Source organism: Giraffa tippelskirchi, chromosome 5, assembly GCF_054371585.1.
Source record: "Giraffa tippelskirchi isolate mGirTip1 chromosome 5, T2T-mGirTip1v1.2.pri, whole genome shotgun sequence".
Taxonomy (NCBI): domain Eukaryota; kingdom Metazoa; phylum Chordata; class Mammalia; order Artiodactyla; family Giraffidae; genus Giraffa; species Giraffa tippelskirchi.
The window spans coordinates 172,066,973-172,085,895 of record NC_137279.1 but is presented as its reverse complement, the minus strand read 5'-3'; the positions used below and the strand labels follow the sequence as shown (position 1 = coordinate 172,085,895).

Sequence of the window (18,923 nt, the reverse complement as noted above, 5' to 3'; positions counted from 1 at the left end):
AAGAAACATTTTACTTCCTGTTTACCAGTTTATATAAAAGGATATAATGACATGCAGATGGAAGAGATGTATAGAGCAAAATACACAGAAAAGTCTCTGTGCCCTCACCCTCTGTGCCACTTTCCTAGTACCTCCATGTGTTCACAATGCGGAAGCTCTCCAAACCCCATCATTTTGGGTATTATAATCACTTCATTACACAGGTGCAGTTGATTAAATCACTGGCCATTGGTGATTGAACTCAATCTCTAGCCCCTCTCTTCTTCAGGGATGTGGCTGAAAGTTTCAATGTGGTTGGTTTCCCTAGCATCTAGTTCCCATTTTTAGGTTCCCAAGGAGCTCTCCAAAAGTCTCCTCATCAACCTAACTCTCAAACACAGGAAATTCCAAGGGTTTTATGAGCTCTGTGCTAGGAATGGGGCAAGAAGACCAAATACATGTTTCTTACTACAAATTACAGTATCACTGCCCCAAAGTCATTCTGACCTCTCTGCTTGCAAAGCTGCTGTTTTGCACCCTCCTGCATGCTTGGTGAAGCTACAATTATCACTGGCCATGCAGGGTATGAGAGCAGCCTATGCAAGATGACCACATACTTCTGCCATTTTTACCAAAAGTTTTGGTAGTTATTCAAGTAAAGATACTTCTTAATTTGTCTTAATTGCTGATCACTTTCCAGTGCCCTGAAACTGTTGTTTGTGATGATTTCGTCCAGTTTTATACTTGTGTGGTGAGAGTAACTGACAAACTCTTTGCACCACCATCACCAGAAGTCTCACTTTTTATATTGTTAAAAACAAGAGGCCCAAAATGGAGTTGCTTACACTAAGCCTCATGTCATCCAATAGATTAAAATTAATTAGTTTCTGTTCTTCCAGAAATAGAATTTTAAAGCAATTCATCAGGAATTGCCTGATTAGCTAAAGGAAACAAATCTTGTAATAACCAACACACTTTTTAGCCTAGTATGATTTCTTTGTTCCTATACCCTTCTGAATATAAAAGTATTTCATTTTGTGCAGCTCCTTGGATCTTCTATCTGCTAGATTAGATGATGCCTAAATCAAATCAATTTTTGCTCAAATAAACTAAAAAATTTTAACATGCCCCATTTATCTTTTAATAACATATATAGATTTTTTGCCTTAGTAATCCAACCTTTTCTGATATATGAAAAGGTAACTAAAATTCAATAAAGCAAATACCTGTTAATGGTCCATATTATGTTCATATTGTCAAATTTGGTATAAAACAGCATTTTAAATTACTTTAAAAAAGCTAATTTTAAAATTGGATTTTTTTTTTTGCAAGTTTCTAGAAAGTTCCTGCAAAATTCTTTGAAGTCTTTTCTTGGTTAAAGAACACTGAAAATATCTCAAAGGAGGTATATTTTAATAGATTTGCTAGTGAACTGTTAAAATTTCAGCAAGCTGAAATTTGCTATTTCCTAGGATAGAATATATCATAAACCTAGACCGACAGGAAAAATTACTTAACTTACCATGCTAACCGCTAACTCGCTTCAGTCGTGTCCGACTCTGTGCGACCCCACAGACGGCAGCCCACCAGGCTCCCCTGTCCCTGGGATTCTCCAGGCAAGAACACTGGAGTGGGTTGCCATTTCCTTCTCCAATGCATGAAAGGGAAAAGTGAAAGTGAAGCCGCTCAGTCATGTCCGACTCTTCGCAACCCCATGGACTGCAGCCTACCAGGCTCCTCTGTCCATGGGATTTTCCAGGCAAGTGTACTGGAGTGGGTTGCCATTGTCTTCTCCATAACTTACCATATTGACTCATATATCATGCCAATTTCCTTACTTTTATAAAGTTAGTAAAAAAAAAAAAAAATCCAAAACACTTCACCTAGACAACTTTTACGTTTTTCTTCTTTGAAACAGCAGGGGCTTCACTCAGTCTCTCTTAACAGAAAGTATTTTCAGTAATAAAAATATGATTAAATCATCCAGTAAATATTGAAAAGGTTGTTAGAAAAAGATGAGAGTTGGCTATCACCTAATGCAGTTTTCACTTTTACGTGTATGAATATGTATTTCCATTACATGAACATATAATAATTATTCTATCTAAACTCCTGTGACTCAACAGACATGAGTTTGAACAAATTCCGGGAGTTGGTGAAGGACAGGGAAGCCTGGTCCATGGGGTCAGAAACAGTCAGACATGGCTAAGCGACTGAACAACAAAAAACTCCTACTAATGGACATTTAAATTATTTCCATTTTTCATTATTATGCATAATGCTACAAATGAACATTCCTAAGAAGGTTCTTAGTATGTCAGATAGAATATATCTCAAAGACGTATACCTAGAAGATCAGTGCTATGAGAATCTTTGCCTTTACTAGATAATTCTGAATTACAATTATTCCACTTTACATGGCATATAAAACTCCACTTTTCCACACTTTCGGTATTTGTCAGATTTATCAAATTTTACCAGTCTTATAGCTATAAAAATGAAATCATCTGTTTAAATTTAAACTTCCCTAAATGCTAATGGGATTATATACCTTTTCAAATGTTTATTGGTCATTTTTTCTGAGAGAGAAAAATAAAGAGAAGAGAGACAAGGAGACAGATAGGGCCAGTGGGGAGGGGAGATAAGGAGGAGAGGAGAGAAATCTGAAGAATGTAAGGTAAAATAATACTTGTTAATTTTGGAAAGTAGAAGCATGCATTCTGGTAAATTATTTTATTTAGGTTTCAATACGTTTACAATAACATAATTTCATAGGGCTCCCCTAGTGGCTCAGAGGTAAAGAATCCGTCTACAATGCAAGAGTCTCAGGAGAATCAGGACGGCATGATCCCCTGGAGGAGAGCATGGCAGCCTAATCCAGTAGTCTTGTCTGGAGAATCCTATGGACAGAGGAGCCTGGTAGGCTACAGCTCATAGCATCCCAAAGAGTTGGACATGACTGAAGTGACTTAGCATAATTTCATAACACAATTATGTTTTAAACAGAATTAAACTTTGAATTAGTTCTTCACATTTCAGGTACTAAGGTCTATGTGGTAGTTTTTGGCAATGATCCTGCATCATAATTTGATTCAGAAAATAGTAAGCACTTACTCGAAGGCCAGAAATCCTCCTCATGGTAACCTGGCGGTTTGAATCATGGTGTCCAGAAATTTGATTTGGACCCGGGAACATGAAATCTCGTGTATTCTCATCATATGTAGACAGTGTTTCACCCACTACAAGAAAGATATCCTATGATTCAAATTATAACATAATATGCTATTTAGAAACAATATCATCAAGTACAAATATATAATGCCTGATGCCTTAATAAAATACTTGCTTCAGGGTTATGCTTTTAATTTTTTCTATAAAAGGAAAAAAATTAAAATAAAGTTATGTTAAATGAATTAACACATTTCCTTACAAGAAATGTCATACATACTATTGATTCTCTCTCCCCTTTTGTAGAAAGGGGATATTCATGTAAATTTTTTATGTACCTATGAATTCCTAGGGAAAAAAATACCATTTTAAACATATAAAACTGCCATCTCCACAATTTATTTTTCTATCTTCCATTCTTTTTTACCTGCCATTATAAGACATTAGATTACACGTTGAAAAAATATATAGACATTTTTTAGAATTTGTGGTTACCAGAATTAGGTATATATGTGACACTCAAAAATTTTAGATTACTAGCTTTCAACAAAATATAGCCTCCTGTGACTTACATAAAATAAGGACTTAAGATAGATTCTTCTATAATCATAGAAATCAATAATATAAACATAACTATCCTTCAGGTTTTAACTGTACCTACCATAGGGATCTATGCTGCTTAGGTACAGTTTAATTCCCCTACATTTCTAATAACAGCCAATACACAAAAACAAAGATAATGAACTACTTTATCAGCAAAAGCATACTGTTTTAGAAAAATCACAAGAACTTTAAGATGTTAATTTTTATGAATGTCACAAAATATGCTAGGATGGTATCAGGTTATTTTTCACTTTCAATTATGATTATTTATTCAATTTTAGAACAACATGTTCACATGTAATTTATGTCACTCTTTCTGTATATATTATTTTGGCCTACTGACATTTTACACATAGTGGACCAATGCTAGAAACTCAACATTGCTCTTAACGTGGCAAGAAGTGGAAAAGATGACATTTTTAAAAAGCATTTCATTAAAATGGGTTCATATGTCAATTACCTTACCAAAATACAATACAGTACCTGGTGGAACTAGCTGAATCAACTCAAACAATGCTGTATCATCTGAAAGTTTAAAGAAAAATTTCCTTAAATAAACAAATTTATAATAAACAATAACTACTTTACCACAGAAGTACATAAAAGCCAAAGAAATTGTTCAGTAGACTACATATATGTTTATATCTTAGTATACTGTGTGTATTTTTGGTTGCCATTTATCATATAGATTTATTAATCTGTAGTAGAAATTGATCTTCTCAAGGTTTTTTCCTGATTTTAAGGCCTTAATTTTTTTTGAGTACTTTTATTCAGGTTTACAACAAAATTGAGAGTGAGGGACACAGATTGCCTCTATATACCCCTGCCCCTAAACATGCATAGCCTCCCCCACTATCATTCACAGGAATGGTACATTTTTTAAACAAGCATGAACCTGCACTGATACATCATAATCGCCCAAAGGCTGTAGTTTACCTTAGGGTTCACTCTTAGTGATGTACACTCTGTGGGTTTTAGACAAATGTATAATGACATTGTGTGTTAGTTGTTCAGTCATTTCCAGCTCATTGCGACCCCATGGACTGTAGTCTACCAGGCTTCTCTGTCCATGGAATTCTCCAGGCAAGAATATTGGAGTGGATTGCCATTCCCTTCTCCAGAGGAACTTCCCAACCCAGTGATCGAACCCTGGTCTCCTGCATTGCAGGCAGATTCTTTACTGTTTGAGCTACAGGGAAGTCCTAATAATGACATTATCCATCATTATAATAGGATACAGAGTATTTTCACTGTCCTGTCCCTCTGTTCTCTGGTATTTACCTCTCTCCTCCCCACAACCCACCATCACCACAATCACTGATCTTTTCATTGTCTCTACAAAGTTTTGCCTTTTCCAGAATGTCATGTACTTGAAACCACACAGTATGTAACCTTTCAGATTGGCTTCTTTCACTTAGTAATATGCATTTAAGGTTCTCCTATGTTTTTTTATGGTTTGATAGATCATTTCTTTTTATTGCTGAATAATATCCCATTGTCTGGATATTCCACAGTTTACTCCTTCACCTACTGAAAGACATCAACTGCTTTCAAGTTTTGGCAATTATGAATAGAGCTGCTATAAATATCCATGTGCAGACTTTTGTGTAGACATAAATTTTCAATTCTTTGCATAAAAACCAAGGAGCAGTATTGCCCAATCATATGGAAAGGATGCGCTAGCTTTTGGAAAAATCCCACGAAACTGTCTTCCAAAATGTTTGCACCATTCTGCATTCTCACCAGCAATAAGTGAGAGTTCCTGTTGCTCTGTATCCTCACTAGCATTTCATGTTGTCACTGTTTCAGATTTTGGCAATTCTAAGGAATGTACAGCAATCTCATTGTCTTAATTTGCATTTCTCTAGTGATATACAATGTGAAGTATCTTTTCACGTGCTTATTTGCCACCTGTATATCTTTGGTGAGGTGTCTATTAAGGCTTTTGACCCATTTTTTAATTAGGTTGTTTGTTTTCTTATCATTGAATTTTAAGCGTTATTGGCATATTTTAGATAATAGTCCTTTATCAGGTGTGTCTTTTGCAAATATCTTCATCCAGTCTGTGGCTGGTCTTCTAATTCTCTTGATTTTGCCTTTCACAGAGCAAAAGTTTATAACTTATCAGTTTCAGCTTATCAATTACTTCTTCCATAGTTTCTTTCAAAAACAACTATGGTGTCTTTCATGTTGTATCTAAAAACTCGATCACCATGCCCTAGATTTTCTCCTGTGCTAACATCTAGGAGTTTTATAGTTTTGCATTTTCCAGTTAGGTCTATGATCCATTGGTGGTGGTGGTTTAGTTGCTAAATTGTGTCCAACTCTTGTGACCCCATGGACTGTGGACTGTACCCTGCCAGGTTCCTCTATCCATGGAATTTTCCAGGCAAGAATATTGGAGTGGGTTCCCATTTCATCCTCCAGGGGATCTTCCCAACCCAAGGATCAAACCTGTGCTAACATCTAGGAGTTTTATAGTTTTGCATTTTCCAGTTAGGTCTATGATCCATTGGTGGTGGTGGTTTAGTTGCTAAATTGTGTCCAACTCTTGTGACCCCATGGACTGTACCCTGCCAGGTTCCTCTATCCATGGAATTTTCCAGGCAAGAATATTGGAGTGGGTTCCCATTTCATCCTCCAGGGGATCTTCCCAACCCAAGGATCAAACCTGTATCTACTATATTACAGGCAGTCTTCAGCATTGCAAGTGGATTCTTAACCAATTGAATCATGAGGAAAGCTGATAGAATACACATTTAAGAGTATATATTTCCCTCTAAGTACTACTATAGCTGCATCCCACAGCTTTTGTTCTATAATATTTTTATAATTCAATACAAAATATTTTCTAATTTCTGATATGCTTTCCTCTTTACCCAGGTGTTCCTGAGAAATAAATTTAATTTCCAAACACAAAGCAATATTCTAGTTGTCTTTCTGCTACTGCTTTCTAGCTAAAATTTAACTGTACAGTGTGATCAGAAAACATAATGATTATGGTTTCAATGCTTTGAAATTTGAGGCTGAATTTGTGGTTTAAAATATGATCAAATGAAATAATTTTGTAGTTGGAAGGTGTTGATTAAGCATTTTATATATGTCCATGTAAAAATGTGGTAATCCTTTTGTCCTAATCTTCTATGTCCTTATTGATTTTATGGTTGTTCTATAACTACTGAGAAAAGGGTGTTAAATCTCCCATTGCAGTTGGTTACAGTTGGTCTTTATATCTCATTTACTTTGAGGCTATACTATTAGATCTGTTAAAACTGGAAACTGTTGTCTTCCTAGTTAAGTTTTATCAATATGACATGAGGCTCTTGAACATTTTTTTCCCATGGCTTATATCTAAGTCTTAAAAACTACTTGATTAGGTTTTTTAAATCCAGTCTGACAATGTTTATCTTCTAATTGGAAGTTAATCCACTTATATTTAATGAGAATTACTTCTGAATCTACATCTACCTCTATCTACTTTGCCTGCTTGTCCCACTTGTTCTCTCTTACTACTTTTTTCTTCTTTGAATTTATTAAAAAGAATTATTCCAAATGTTTTCCCTGTACTGCTTTGGAGTTTTTATGCTCAAATTGTGTTTTTTTAGCAGTTACCCTTGAAAATATTACATGTATCCTTTTAACTTATTGAAGTTTAATGTTAACACCTTATACCTTTTTCGTTACTCCTGATACGGTTGCTGTTAGTTTAACTCTCTGTGTATTTTTTAACTTTCATAATTACCTTTTTAAGCAATCAATGCTCATTTATATTTATTCATACAAAATGACTCTCATTTTTCCACTATCATTTTTGCATCTACGATCTTCATTTTCCTTCTGCCTGAAATATATTCTTTAGAATTTCCTTTGGTAAGCTGACTGGTGGCACACACTCTCAACTGTGTGTCTAAAGGTCTATTTTACAATCTTTCTTACAAAATATTTTTTGCTTGGTGTAGAATTTGTGGTCAGTAGTTGTTTTCTTTCAGGCTATTATAGATATCCCACTATCATTTAGCTTCTACTATTGCTGCTGAAAAGTCATCAAACTAACTAACATGACTTTGAGGGACTTCCTCCCTTTCATATGGCAAAGATGTTCCATATTTGGTTTTCTGTAGTCACCATAACTTTCTACATGTGTATTTCTTTTAATATATACATCAAATCAGAGGATAAGTAAGTCTAACAAATTCCAAAACATATATGATCCATTAGGAGTTTTAATTTTTGTGAAAGGTATATGGTATGTATCTAGATTCATTCTTTTTTGAAGGTGTATGTCCAGTTGCTCTAGCACCATTTACTGAAGAATCTATAATATCTTTGTTCTACAGTATTGTCTTTGCTCCTTTGTTAAAGATCAATTGACTATATTTACAGAGGCATTATTTCTGTTCTTCCCATATATTTTTATAAATATAAATTAAGTTTATTTCTTAAACAGAGTGATGGGCACAGCTGGGTATATTATACAACTCCTTAGACTTTTAATATATTTGAAATTACTTTATAATAAATTTATAAAAATAAGAATAAAATATAAATTACGCCCTTTCTCCCTTCTAAGAACCCATGAATGAGACAAATCTTTTTCTTTCTTTAAATTCTGTTACTTTCAACCAAGGGAAATCTCAGTCATTTAACTTAACACCTATAAGCCCAATTTATGAAGAAATATTAAATATTCCTTGTAACTCATAAATTGGGGCTGTAATAAGGAAAAAAATAACCAATACAGCCCTTTTCCTCAATGATCTGACATTGTGTTGAAAAGACAAACATTAAATAAAATAAAGAAACAAACATTTACAAACTACAACTACAATAGAAGCATTCAGGTAGTGCTGTAAGAGTACGATAACAAGATAATCCAGTCAGGGAGTCAGCAAAGTCTGAAGAAGAGATCTACTTAGGACTTAACCTGTAGCATGAATAACTGTAAACCAGGAGTTAGGAAAGTGAAAGAAAAGAAAGTGAAGTCGCTCAGTCATGTCTGACTCTTTGCGACCCCATGGACTGCAGCCTACCAGGCTCCTCTGTCCATGGAGTTTTCCAGGCAAGAGTACTGGAGCCATTTCCTTTTCTAGGGGATCTTCCCAACCCAGGGATTGAACCCAGGTCTCCTGCACTGCAGGCAGATGCTTTACTGTCTGAGCCACCAGGGAAGCCCATGAGAGTTAGAGGGAGTGGGAAACTAGAGATTTAAGCAGGACAAACAGGATGTACAAAGGATCTTAACAGAACATAGCAGGGTAATATAAGAGATTAGTGGTTCAAAACCAAACTTATTCAAATCAACTTGAAAAGGCAGACACCTAAAAAATCTGCTAGAAGGCAGTAGAGACCTAAGGAGATAGTATACAAATTACAAATCTGAAACTCAGTATAAGAAACAAATACAGAGAAGTAAGCCTGGTATTTGAGGCTGCTTCTCTTTTGGGGTATCTGACAGTTTTGATAGAGGTAGGTAAGAGAAGCAGAGTATAACTTTTAATAAGCTCATGAAGTAGAGTTACAAAAATTGGAGAATCATGACCTTGGGAAGAGATGAGAAGGGAGGTCTGCAGATAAGAGACAATGGCCTGTAAAGTAGCTAGGCCTTAGGACTGAATCTTGAAAAGATAAACCATAAGAGTCAACTAAAAACAGATACCCCATGCTATATACTGAATGTCTGCATCCCCTCAAAATGCATATGTTGAAATCCTAAGCCCACCCCCTCCAGTGTGATATTTAGAGTTAGGGCCTTTATGAGGCTATTTGGGCTAAGGTTTCATTAATGGGATTAGTACCCATTAGTGCCACTGGTGACCAAAAGACCCCAGAGAATGTCCTTACCCTTTCTGCCACTGAAGGAAACAGAGAGAAGACAGTCATCTATGAACAGAAAGGGGACCCTCACCAAATCTGCTGACTCCTTGATCTAGGATTTTCCAGCTTTCAGAACTATGAAAAATTAACTTCTATTATTTATAAGCCACCCAGTCTATGGTATTTTGCTATACCAGCCCAAACGGACTAAGACAGTCAACTAAGAATTTAGGCTTAAATTTGAATCATCCCAAATCCTGTCTGAATTAAGCTGGTCTAGAATTGTAAGTGCCCTCTAGAAATCTTCTAAAACAATTATAAACCTTGTCTGAAGGAAACTATCCTCACAAGTTTTGAATTATTTCTAAAATTTTTATATACAAAATCTGACATTTAATGAAAATCACCCAGGGATATAGGAAAAAAAAAATCACTGGGATCAAAACACAAGAGAAATGACAGGAAATAAAAGCAAATCAACAGGAAATCCAGAAAAAATAGTTATCAGACTGCAACTTAAAATATGCTTACTATGCTCAAGAAAATAAAATACAAGATTGAAAATGTCAGCAGACAACTAGAAAGCATTATAAGAACCAAGTGGAAATTTTTTAACTAAAAAACAAAATAACCAAAAATTAACCACAACAAATGTATTTACTAACAGATTATAAATTACTCAAGAGAGAATTATGGAATTGGAAGACAAAAGCATCTTGAGAGAAGCACAGAAAACCAAACAGATGGAGTAACCTAAAAAAGAAAAGAAAGGAAAACAAACACCGAGTAAGAAGATCTAACAGTGTGTAACTGGATTTGTAAAAAGAGAGAGGAGAAAAGGAAAAAAGAAATATTTGAAAAGTTAATGTCTGAGAACTTATCTTAAGGAAGACATCAAGATACAAACCCCAAGCAGAACAAATTTTAAAACACACACGTGTGCGCGCGCGCGCACACACACACACACACACACACACACACACACACACATACAGAGTTGGATACACTGAAGTCAAGCTACAGGAAAACAGATGTAAGAGAATATATTAAAAGAAGCCAGAAGAAAAAGAAAAAATAACTTCAAAGTAACAGTAAAATTAATAGATGATTTCTCATCAGAGAGTAAGGGAGCAAAAAGACAATGGGATAGTGTTAATATTTTCTAAGGGCTGGATGATACTAATACCAATATCCAGTACATGTGTAACTGAATCACTTTGCTGTACACCTGAAACTAATACAACACTGTTAATCAACTATACTCCAATATAAAATTTTAAAAAATATATCCTTCAGAAAAGGTGAAATAAAGACATTTTCAGAGAAATAAAAACCAAGATAATCTATCAACAAAAGACTATAAGAAAGGAATCATGAAAGGATATTCCTTAGAAAGAAGCAATAAATCTAGAAGATTTTCAAAAAATGAAAGGAAATAAAGAATAACCAAAAAGGCAAAATATAGATATCAAGTGAAATAAATGATGCCTATATAATAATAGCAATAATATTTTGTGCAATTTAATTGCACACTAAATTAAAATGCATAACAAAAAATAATATATTATCTAGAATGGTTACAAATGAAGTTAAGTAGTTATAGGTTCTTTATTGCCCTAGAAGACGTTAAAATAAAAATACAATAAAACTTTGACAATTCAAACATGTTGTAATCTCTATGGTAACTGCTAAAAGAACATTTAAAGAATATGTACCTTCAAATAATAAAAGTGTGGAAATAAGAAATCAAAAAACAATTAAAAGAAAAGTAGAAAAATGAAAAGCACTAATATTCAACAATCCAAACAAATACAAAGTAGATAGCCATATGGTAGATTTACACTAAAATACATCAGTAAACACATTTTTAAATTTTTTTTAAGATAACGAAAGCAATTATTTCATTGCTGGATCCCATGTACCCTTTATCCAGCTTCTAGCAATGGTTGTTGTTGTTTAGTATCTAAGTCCTGTCTGACTCTTTGTGACCCCATGCACTGTAGCCTGCCAGGCTCCTCTGTCCATGGGATTTCCCAGGCAAGAGTATTGGAGTGACTTGTCATTTCCTTTTCCAGGGGATCTTCCTGACTCAGGAATGGAATCTGGGTCTGCTGCACTGCAGGGAGATTCTTTATAGTCTGATCCACCAGGGAGGTCCCCTCCCCCAAAGGTAACACCTTCCAAAGCTTGAATAAAATATACTACAACCATTGTGACACTGATACAATCCACTGATTTTTATTCACATGTTTCCAGCTTTACTTGTACTCATTTGTGTGTGAATGTGTATGTCTATACTTAGTTCTATACACTTTTACCTGGTGTGTAGGTCTGTGTATTCACCACCAGACAAGATACAGAAAAGCTCCATCACATATCTCTTATGTTGCTTTTGTTAAACACATCTACATCCCTCCCCAATCCAACCCTAATCCCTGATAACTACTAATCTGTTTACCATTCCTATAATAATATCATGCATTAATATCTAAATGGTCAAATTAAAAGACAAATTGGATTAAAAAAAAAAAACTCTCTCCAAGTACCACTCATAAGACATATACATAAAATGTAAGAATACAGAAAAATAGAAAAAAAAATGGATAAATACATAACATGTGACAACTAAAAGAAGGCTAGTTTGGCTATACTGTAAAAGGGAAAGTATAAAGCAAAAGCATCAAAATAATGAAAGGTTCAGTTCACCAGGAGATAAATGCCCAGCAAGACTGGTCAAAGAAAAGTGAGAAGACACAAATTATTAATATCAGTAATGAAAAGAAAGACACAAAGATATTTTAAAATCCTAAGACATTAAATTTCATGCTACAAATGTGATGAATATATCTTATCTGAATTAAAATTCAAACAAAATGATTAAATAATTACAGAACAAATGGGGAAATGTGAACTGAGGGATATTTGATGATACTAAGAAATTGTTAACTTTTGGGTGTTCCTTTTAGATATCTGTATCTATAAATGAAAGAAAATATGATATGATCTCTGAGATTTGCTACAGAATAATTGGGAAAAGGGTGATGAAGTAGGGAGATACAATTGAAGTAACATTAGCCATGAGTTGATCATTATTGAACTGAGTGATGAGTACGGGGGTTTCAATATTCTTAGTGTCTACATTCATATATTTTGAAATCTTTTTAAAAAGCCTTTTTTATGTTTTTGATTAGAAATGTTGTGTGTTTGTTCTAATAGCATCACCATGAGAGCTCTGAATATGCTGTTTTTTGTTAAAATTCTCTTCTGCCTTTTCCATCAGATCTGCAAAAATGGGAGCCACAAATTCTACAAGTTCCACTTCACATTTCCTCTTAAAATGTTATTTTGTTACCTAAATAAAATCAGCTTAAAATTTTCCAAATTCTTCTGTATTTCCTGTAATTTTTACTCTGTATACATATATATATATATATATATTAATTTTTCTTTAAAGTAACAATAGCAAAAGTTTTTAAAAAGAGGACAATAGAAGCACTAGGCTTTTACCATAAAACTAGGCTTTTTACCAAAAAACTATTCTTCTCCTTTTAGTTTCATGCCATCTGATTTTTGTCACCTGCTCATCCTTTCTCACTACAGTCTTTTAACTTCAAGGTCCCTATCACATTTTCACTGAAGATAAAACAGGCTTATCTTTCTTTCAAACCTAAAACTTGCTATAATTTTGAGCAATGTCTACCTCCATGTAAATGCCTTAACCAACAGTTTTCTGATCCTCTCAAATCCAAAGCACAAACACAAGGATTCTGATTATTTATTTACATGTATGATTCTTATTTTATCAAGATGGATACTTGTTTGAACAAAGGGCTTGTATTTTATTCATTTCTGAATTCCCTATATTCTCTTAGTGACTAAATCTGGACAGGTAATCAAAAGTTTACAAAACAACTTATATCCTAGGCCAGTGGATAAGCAACTTTTGCTCAAGAAGACTTTTCTATCACCCCTTGAATCACACAACACATTCCATGAACATATCATGCTATTTATCATCCTATTACCAATAAATGGAAGAACAGAAAGGGCTAATGCTAAAGGTGATGCTTAAATAAGAGACTGGCATTTAAGAAGCTTGCTCTATTAATTATAATTATTATTTGATCACAAAGTAAAAAAAAAATCTTATCTTTTTGAAAATATCTGAACATAAAACTTTATTAGAAATCAAACAAACTTAGGATAAACATACTAACATTATACTTTTTTTGAGGCCACTCATTCTGTAACCTCAACTAGTTGAAAAACATTACTACAAAGTAGAAAACTGTATATTTTCAAAATGGCTATGGGTAGTCAAAATAACAGTGTTATTTACTACCATTTAGAGAGTATCTTCTGTGTGTCAGGATTGAGTTCTTATGAGCTTCATACAAATCCCCAAAACAACCCTAACAAGCTATTATTTCCATTTCACAGATAAGAAATAGAGACTAAAGGTTAAGGTTACGAGGATAATAAAGTGATTCCTGAGCTGATATTTGCACTCAGCCTACACTGTTTTCACTAACAACTCTATAGGAACTGAAAGAAGTAATTTACAAAATATATGTGAAATACGGAAGTATATTTTGAATGAGGAATAGAATAAAGAGATAGGATAGTAGCTACATGGAGTGAGGATGAATATAGAAAATACCTTTTAAAGATGTAAACATACAGGTTTATACAGTTTGAGGGTTAACAGCAAGAGAGCTACAGAAAGGGGAAAATCTAATGATTAAGACTAGAGATGGCATAAGGAGATGAATAAAAAGAAGAAAGTAGAAAAATCTTGAGCAGAATGGAGAAAACCTATCCTCCAGGACTAGGAGAAAGGCAGTAAGAATGAATGATGATGTAGGTGACTTGTAGGACAAGGGTGCAGTAAACTGAAGTGGATAACTACTATGGCCTCAGTTTTGGTCAGTGAAGTAGTCATTTCTTCATCTTAAGAAAGTTAGAATTGAATAGACATCTGACAAGAGAAATGAATATGTTCAAAGTATCTATAAGATAAATTAAAAAGTTCTCCAAAAAGTGAAAGGACTGAAAATTAGCACTGTGTTCCCATCAATCTGATGGCTATGACAGCACATTAGCAATACTAAATTAATCTAGCATAAAAAGTCAAGAAAAAGAAATGCAAAAATGCAAAATGGTTGCCTGAGAAGGCTTTACAAATAGCTGAGAAAAGAGAAGCTAAAGGCAAAGGAAAAAGGAAAGGTATATAAATCTGAATGCATACTTCCAAAGAATAGTAGGGAGAGATAAGAAAGCCTTCCTAAGTCACCAATGCAAAGAAATAGAGGAAAACAATAGAAAGACTTGATATCTCTTCAAGAAAATTAGATACCAAGGGAACGTTTCATGCAAAGATGGGCACAATAAAAGAAACGGTATGGACCTAACAGAAGCAGAAGATATTAAGAAGAGGTGGCAAGAATACACAGAAGAACTGTACAAAAAAGATTTTAATGACCCAGATAACCATGATGGTGTAATCACTCACCTAGAACCATATATCCTGGAGTGCAAAGCCAAGTGGGCCTTAGGAAGCATCACTATGAACAAAGCTAGTGGAGGTGATGGAATTCCAGTTGAGCTATTTCAAATCGTAAAAGACAATGCTGCAAAAGTGCTGCACTCAATGTGCCAGCAAATTTGGAAAACTCGGCAGTGGCCACAGGATTGGAAAAGGTCAGTTTTCATTCCAATCCCAAAGAAAGGCAATGCCAAAGAATGTTCAAACTACCACACAATTGCACGCATCTCCAACGCTAGCAAAGTAATGCTCAAAATTCACCAAGTCAGTCTTCAACAGTATGTGAACCATGAACTTCCAGATGTTCAAGCTGGATTTCGAAAAGGCAGAGGAACCAGAGATCAAACTGCTAATACCCGCTGGATCACAGAAAAAGCAAGAAAATTCCAGAAAAACACCTACTTCTCCTTCATTGACTATGCCAAAACCTTGGACTGTGTGGATCACAACAAACTGGAAAATTCTCCAAGAGATAGTAATACCAGACCACCTTCCCTGCTTCCTGAGAAACCTGTATGCAGGTCAAGAAACAACAGTTAGAACTGGACATGGAACAACAGACTGGTTCCAAATTGGGAAAGGAATACATCAAGGCTGTATATTGTCACTTTGCTTGTTTAACTTATATGCAGAATACAGCATGCAAAATGCTGGACTAGGTGAAGCACAAGCTGGAATCAAGATTGCAGGGAGCCATCTGTATGTCTTCTTTGGAGAAGTGTCTGTTTAAGTCTTTTTCCTACTTTTTGATTGGGTTGTTTGTTTTTCTGGTATTGAGTTGTAGTAGATGCTTGTATATTTTGGAAATTAATCCTTTGTCAGTTGTTGAAAAGATGCTCATTATTAGAGAAATGCAAATCAAAACTACAACGAAGTATCACCTCACAGTGGTCAAAATGGCCATCATCAAAAAGTCTACAAACAATAAATGCTGGAGAGGGAATGGAGAAAAGGGAACACTTTTGCACTATTGGTGGGAACGTAAATTGATACAGCCACTATGGAAGACAGTATGGAGATTCCTAAAAAACTAGGAATAAACCCACCAAATGATCCAGCAATCCCACTCCTAGGCATATACCCTGAGGAAACTAAAATTGACAAATACACATGTACTCCAATGTTCATTGCAGCACTATTTACAACAGAACATATTTACAATATGTTTACAATAGAATATATTTACAATAGCTAGGAAGCAACTTAGATGTCCACTGAAAGACGAATTGATGAAGAAGTTGTAGTACATATACACAACGGAATATTACTTAGCCATAAAAAGGAATGCATCTGAGTCAGTTCTAGTGAGGTGGATGAACCTAGAGCCTATTATACAGAGTGAAGTGAGTCAGAAAGATAAATCTTGTATACCAACACACATATATGGAATCTAGAAAGATGGTACTGATGAATTTATTCTCAAGGCAGCAATGGAGAAACAGACACAGAGAACAGACTTATGGACATGGGGAGAGGGGAAGAGAACCTGAGATGTATGGAGAGAGCAACATGGAAACTTACATTACCACATGTGAAATAGATAGCCAATGGGAATTTACTGTATGTCTCAGGGAATTCAAATAGGGGCTCTTATCAACCTAGAGGGATGGAATGGGGGGGAGATGGGAGGAAGGTTCAAGAGAGAAGGGACATATGTACGCCAGTGGCTGATGCATGTTGATGTTTCACAGAAAACAACAAAATTCTGTAAAGCAATGATCCTTCAACTAAAAAATAAATAATTTTTTTAAATGTGCAAAAGAAAGATTGCAGAGAGAAATATCAATAACCTCAGATATGCAGATGACACCACCCTTATGGCAGAAAGCAAAGAGGAACTAAAGAGCCTCTTGATGAAAGTGAAAGAGGAGACTAAAAAAGCTGGCTTAAAATTCAACGTTCAAAAAACAAAGATCATGGCATCCTGTCTCATCACTTCATGGCAAATAGATGGGAAACAATGGACACAGTGACAGACTTTATTTTCTTGGGCTCCAAAATCTCTGCAGATGGTGACTGCAGCCAGAAATTAAAAGACACTTGCTCGTTGGAAGAAAAGCTATGACCAACCTAGATAGCTAGCTGACAAAGGTCCATCTCGTCAAGGCTATGGTTTTTCCAGTAGTATGTATGGATGTGAGAGTTGAACCATAAAGAAAGTTGAGCGCCAAAGAACTGATGCTTTTGAACTGTGGTATTGGAGAAGATTCTCGAGAGCCCCTTGGACTACAAAGAGATCAAACCAGTCAATCCTAAATGAAATCAGTTCTAAAATATTCATTGGAAGGACTGATACTGAAGCTGAACCTCCAATATTTTGACCAACTGATACAATCTGACTTACTGGAAAAGACCCTGATACTGGGAAAGGTTGAAGACAGGAGGAGAAGGGGACAACAGAGGATGAGATCACTGGATGGCATCACTGACTCGATGGACATGAGTTTGAGCAAGCTCTGGGAGTTGGTGATGGACAGGGAAGCCTGGCATACTGAAGTCCATGGGGTCGCAAAGAGTTAGACATGACTGAGAGACTGAACAACAACAATCTTATCATATATACTTATTAATTTTATCTCCTCTTTTTCAGTTTTTATGCTTCTAATTTCTTTTTTGTGTCTAACTGCATTGGCTAGTACCTCCACAACAATTTTAAAGGATCATCTATTTTCTCTATTTTTTTTGGCCATGCTGCACGGCTTGTAGGATCTTAGTTCTCTGACTAGGATTGACCTCAGGCCACCACACTGAACACACTGAGTCCTTACAATTGGAGCATCAGGGAATTCCCAGAGATTATTTAGTTTCTAAGATCTCTTCCCTCTCTGAGAGTCTAGATTTTACCTGGAGTAGAAAAGGGTCTAGGAAATTAACCTGCATAGGGTCTGAGCTTGAAGTCCTAGTTCTTTCTCTTCTTCACTGCACATATTCAGCACTTTGCTGGCAATACCAAAGACCACAGATACTAATTTCATCACCATCCTAATTATGTTTGTGCCTAAACTGGCTTTATGGGCTCATGTTGGTCCATTAGAACAGAGCAAGGAAGGCAAGCAGAGTTCCTAACTCTGGTTCTAATGTTCACATAATCTACAACCATGAACAGTAGCAGCTGTTCACTGTGCCTCAATTTCTGCATCTTTGAAAGTGGCTGTTGGATGAGAGAAAAGAGACATGGCTTTCTTAAACTTTCCATGATTTCGTCTCACATTCTGTTAAAATAAATCCTTTTATCTTCTGCAAACAGCTTCTTGTTTGGGCCTTGATGTCAGTACTTGTTACCGTATAGGTATCTTTGTGTATTGTACAGATATACTTGTTACTGTATAGGTATACTTGTGTACTGTATAGATATACTTGTATACTTGTTACTGTAATCTGGCTTGAAAGTATGTCTGTCTGCCTATGACTATAGTGAGGACACGGACCGAGTCTGACCCTATTCCATCATCTCTTTCTTGTTTTACTACAGTAGCTTCTGACCTGGTTTCTTTGCTGCTTCAGAGCAATCTTTTAAAATGTAAACAAATAATGGCTGCCGGGAGCCAGCACATGAGATCCCACCCATGACAAAGTCCTGAGGAGAAGACCTGACAAGCAAGGCAACTCAGGCCTCAGGGATTTCGAAAAGCTGCCTCGGTGCTCACCTTAAAGATGATATCTATCTTTCTGATGCTTACTATAATAAACTGCTCTCTAATTTCTGTGACTTAGGCAGAAGGCCTTCCCTGATCCTTTTCTAACCAGGTCAATTTAAAACTCTAATCAACATGCCCCCCGAACGGTGGCACTCTATAAGATTATTCATAAAAAA

General features: G+C 35.3%; 1 protein-coding gene across 7 annotated transcripts in view; it reads right to left on the bottom strand.

The window, feature by feature from the left end:
* SPATA6 (spermatogenesis associated 6) overlaps nt 1-18,923 on the bottom strand; it is a 152,722-nt gene that overhangs the window by 94,029 nt on the left and 39,770 nt on the right. For 6 of the 7 annotated variants that reach the window (XM_081485159.1, XM_081485157.1, XM_081485158.1 and 3 more), the window contains 2 exons: nt 4,234-4,275; nt 3,094-3,218 (listed from right to left, as the gene is read on the bottom strand). In XM_081485159.1, the coding sequence (XP_081341285.1) occupies nt 3,094-3,218; nt 4,234-4,275 (167 nt within the window). The remainder of the gene's footprint in view (nt 1-3,093; nt 3,219-4,233; nt 4,276-18,923) is intronic. The other variant, XM_081485155.1, reaches the window with a different exon arrangement.